The 4654-nt window shown below is 36.1% G+C and overlaps 1 protein-coding gene across 1 annotated transcript; it reads left to right on the top strand.

Annotated features, from left to right (window-relative positions):
* The first annotated feature begins 2046 nt into the window (after positions 1-2046).
* Positions 2047-2952, top strand: LOC139196440 (pathogenesis-related protein 1-like). Its single transcript, XM_070822390.1, has one exon. The coding sequence runs from the start codon at positions 2072-2074 to the stop codon at positions 2555-2557; it is 486 nt and encodes a 161-aa protein (XP_070678491.1). The 5' UTR covers positions 2047-2071; the 3' UTR covers positions 2558-2952.
* Positions 2953-4654: the final 1702 nt, after the last annotated feature.

The raw sequence follows: 4654 nt of genomic DNA, 5'->3' as shown, positions 1-4654 counted from the left end.
AATTTAAAGGAAAGAGGGGTCTGTGTCCCATATTTTCCACACTTCTGAATATAGACAGGTCGTAGTTTCCAACACTTTCGTCCGGAACCAAAGACATACACATGGTTCCAATTTTTTTTTTTAAATTTAAAAAAAAATTATGTGGACTTCAACAAAGCAAGTTTTTTTTTGGGAAAACGGAAATATCAATAACCGGGCAAATATGTCAAAGAGAAACAAGAAAGCCTACACCGAGGCAAACAACCAAATAAACTACTAGAAAAGAGTAGTGCAAAGGGGGGTCAGAAAAACCACGACGACGCATCTAATGCTAAAGCGTCTCACCTTGCACTACCAGAAAGCAATTAGGAGGAACAAAGAAGGTCATCATTACACAAAACATGAATAAAGGAAGATGGGGACCTATCGACCCAAATTAAATCACATGCTTCCTTACAACGCCGAGACGCCAGACGGTTCGCCGCCAACTTTTCCACACTATATCCCAATACATACAGGCCATCGTGTTCCACATTTTCGTGCGTCTCAATGCTACCAAAGTTGACGTAGGATGCTGACGTAGGATGCTGACGTAGTAGCCTTTATGTCCAAAAGTATGCTAATGCTAATAATGCCATCACAATTCGGGTAAAAGTCTTGCGTTGAGGACATTCGCGGACAACACTAAACCACGTACAACAGATATCCCTTTTGAACACAATATTAAGGGTAATATGATGTTATTTATTCACATGTTATAATATAATGAGATAAAATAATTTAACAATTTTAAAACTTAAAGTAGTAATTAAACAAATAAATATGTATATTATAAAATATATGAAAGGATTGGTAATGGATTGCATCTTATACAGTCCTTCAAACATTCTCTCTGCAACTACATCTTTCATTCTCAGAAAATGCAGTCCTTTATTCTCTCAATTACTACAGCGAAATTCATATACAAAAATCTTGAACCCTAACAATTGTGTGACTTAACTCAATTATTCTCCTCTATAATGTTAGGGAAAAAAAATGAGAGGTTCATAATATTCTATTTTATTTTAATTGAAAGAAGACTCGCACCTCTACTACTACAATATAGTGGTATTTATTTTTTCCTAACTTGTAAGTTGAAAGTCTTAAATTCAGTTTTCCTAAAGAGGAGTTCAAAACCATAAATAATGCCAAATTTATGGTTAGGTGATTGTGTAGTTTAGTGAGACTTCCACATCCAAAATATATTTGTTTCAAGAAAATAAAACTTCGGAGAAGACCCGTATACCACACGTATTGCAACAGTGCATAGAATATGACGGGAAGGCTTAGTAGACCTTTCCTTCAACAGATGAACATATACGTTTCCTACATGCATCGATCATATACTTTTCTAAAAGAAAAGTAAACAGATATGACAAACGTAAATTTCAAACGTAAATTCGAAGAAGCAGATCTGCTTATTTACCAAAGCAATTAGTTCCAATTTGTTCCAATGTTGCATCATCAACATGAATTTCAAAGGTTTCAAGGGATTGTTAATTGTGTTAACAAATATCGGGAAATTAAAGTATTACATAACAACATAATATCTAGGTCAGTGATCGATATTATTGTTACCCCAGCAGTAGCCACGTTTTTGGTGTTACGATTGCTTATTTTTGTTATACTGACAATTTAATTACCTCGAGAAAGTTTGACTAATCTTCGTACTTCTCATGCAAGTGGTAGATTGTCATAGTAGTTCATATCCTCTTTCCTAGTTCAAACTATCTCCATCCTTGTCTAGACTATGTAGAATATCGTTTGTAGTACTAGAAAAAGTTAATCCTCTCATAAATTTTACTTGTAAAAGTAAGCCGTTGTAAGTAAAGAAATATAGAAGTAGGGTTTTGTTTTATCAGTTCGGCGACGGTTTGGTTTCTTCAGTTGATAACGCAATGTGAACGTTCAACTTTGATAGTCATGCAAATAAATTTCCACATCCTCAATTTCTCAGAGCTCATAATATCAACATTTACCGTTCCCCGCTATTATAAATATTCCGCACCATAACATCTCATTTGCCCATCCACAAAGAGAACAAACCATTAACATGGGGTTGTGTAATATTTCCCTAGCTCTCCTTTTCATTTTAGGCTCAGCCCTAATACAATCCTCTCATGCCCTAGACACACCCCAAGACTACCTCAATTCCCACAACGCCGCTCGAGCAGCAGTAGGCGTTGGTCCCTTGACGTGGGATGACAATGTAGCAGGCTATGCACAAAACTACGCCAACCAACATGTTGGCGACTGCAATCTCGTGCACTCCGGTGGGCCATACGGTGAAAACCTTGCCATGAGCACTGGTGACATGTCGGGAACAGCGGCTGTGGACCTGTGGGTGGCGGAGAAAGCCGACTACAGTTATGAGTCGAACTCGTGTGCTGCTGGAAAGGTGTGTGGGCATTATACACAGGTGGTTTGGCGTAACTCGGCTCGTGTAGGGTGCGCAAAAGTGAGGTGCAGCAGTGGGGGTACCTTCATTGGATGCAACTATGATCCCCCAGGCAACTATGTTGGGGAGAAGCCTTACTAGCTATGGAAGAACAACAACCACTCTAGCAATTTTTGCTGATGGATATATCTAAGAAGATAAGTAGGTTATTAAGAATAAAGAAAATGAATAAATAAGTGATGATCGATCCTTTGTGTATACCTTCCACTGGCATGGTGGACGGTAAATTTCAATTGATCAAGAATTCACTCTTTTTTATTTAAAATAAATTTTGGTAACTTGCTAGTAAGACATGCATGCTACGATCAAAGTTGCATAATTACTTGCCTAGCTTGAGGTCCTACTATTGCCTCAACCAAGAAAACCCTAATTTACATTATTTGGCTGAAACGATGAATGTTTGTGGTAAACTTCTCTTGGTAATCTACTACACATATTAATTAGAAAGAAATTACTGGCTTGTGACCAAGCAATTATTTCTTGCTCCTTGTCTTTGATAGATATAATGCCGGTTTGTCAAATCTATATATTTAAAGAGTGCATAATGACTTTTAAGTGCTAATAACTATTCCATAAATATAAAGGGAAATTATATGGTGGAAATGTGAGATCATATTTGTGAGATAATTATCAAAATGTTTTCTATTTTTAGTTTTCATTTTTATGTGTTTGAGTTATGGAGAAATTATTTGGAGGAAATATGGGATGAAGAAGAGTGGAGGCGAAAATGAGGGATGAAGAATACTGGTGGAAGGGAATGAAGGAAACAAAGAAAAATGAACAAAAAACAAAATCTTCAAAATAAATACAAGTTAAAAATAGTTTTTAGTTTTTATTTGAGTTCATTTCCTTAATCACACACTTTTCAACATATCTCTCATAATCCTACCATTTAAAAAATTAAGTTCCCTAATGATATTTTTTCAAACAAATGTCCTTAAGTTCATTAAAACCTCCAAATTCTTCCCTTCTCTACTAGATTGTAATCTATTTAGTTTTTTTCAATTTAAATTACGTGACTTGTGTTGGTTTTTAGTATTTGATGTTGTTTTTTTAAGTTATGGATTGGGAAATAAGACTGAAGAAAAACTCAAAGAACGAAGAATGAAAGTTTTGTATATTTCTGTGCAAGGAAAGGTGCAGCTCAATCCATTGCAGAGCACAAATTAGCAAAACATTCTCTTACACCTTTGCGCTAAATCCACAATTTACATTTCAAAAACTTTTATGTGATACACTTTAAAGACGAATGTGATGTCTTGTTTTTTTAATTTTTTTTGGAACAAACGATATTATCTACATTAACGGAGAGAGAGTGGGCTTAGCCTCATAATGGGCTAGCAATAATGTGGTTCAAATTCGTCTTTGATTAAAATCGAACCTAAAACCTCTCACTTACAAGTAAAGAGGAATACCACTAGACCGTTTAATATTTATAACATCGTGAAGTCATCTTATTCAGATTTTTTTTACATTAGACTTTTGTTTATACCATATTTAGGGTCTCGTATTTAGACCTCGTATAAATACTCGGGTCACTTAAATGTAATTATGTGATAAAGGAAGGGGCAAATATGTAATAAGTGAGGAGTCCTTATTCTATAAAAGGACCCCTTACCCTCACAATTAGGAGAGGCCATTTCTGAGGCCAATTCCTAAGGCTCCTCACCCTCTTAACGCTCTCACTCTCAGAGCTCTCTCTCTCTCCCTCACAAATACTCTCAGAGAAATATAATCAGTGTGGACGTAGCCCAAACCTTGGGATGAACCGCGATACATCTTGTGTTATTTACATTTCTTGCAGATTCACGGTCGGATTTACGTTGTTCCAAGACCTCCGGTTTTGTGCATCAACATTTGACGTTGTCTGTGGGAATCGACACAAAAAACTATGTCGGTTATCTTTCATTTTTTCATCAAATCTCACCACTGTGAATCTGCAAAAAACCGAAAGCTTTCACAAAAACCCAACGGTTCATTCTCTCTCTCTCTCTCTCTCTCTCTGTGACTGTCTCTCTCTAAAAAGAGCATCAAGAACCCAGCTTTAATTCTTTACTCACCAAACCTTTCATGTTTCTTACTGTAAATTACAAAACCCATCTGAGCAGTTGCAGAAAAAAGTTAGTAACTGGTGGAGTTTTGTCAACACAAGTAAAAGAAATATGGCGAGAAATCCCC

Source organism: Malus domestica, chromosome 05 (genome assembly GCF_042453785.1).
Source record: "Malus domestica chromosome 05, GDT2T_hap1".
NCBI classification, from domain to species: Eukaryota; Viridiplantae; Streptophyta; class Magnoliopsida; order Rosales; family Rosaceae; genus Malus; species Malus domestica.
This window is presented reverse-complemented; position numbering and strand designations above follow the sequence as displayed.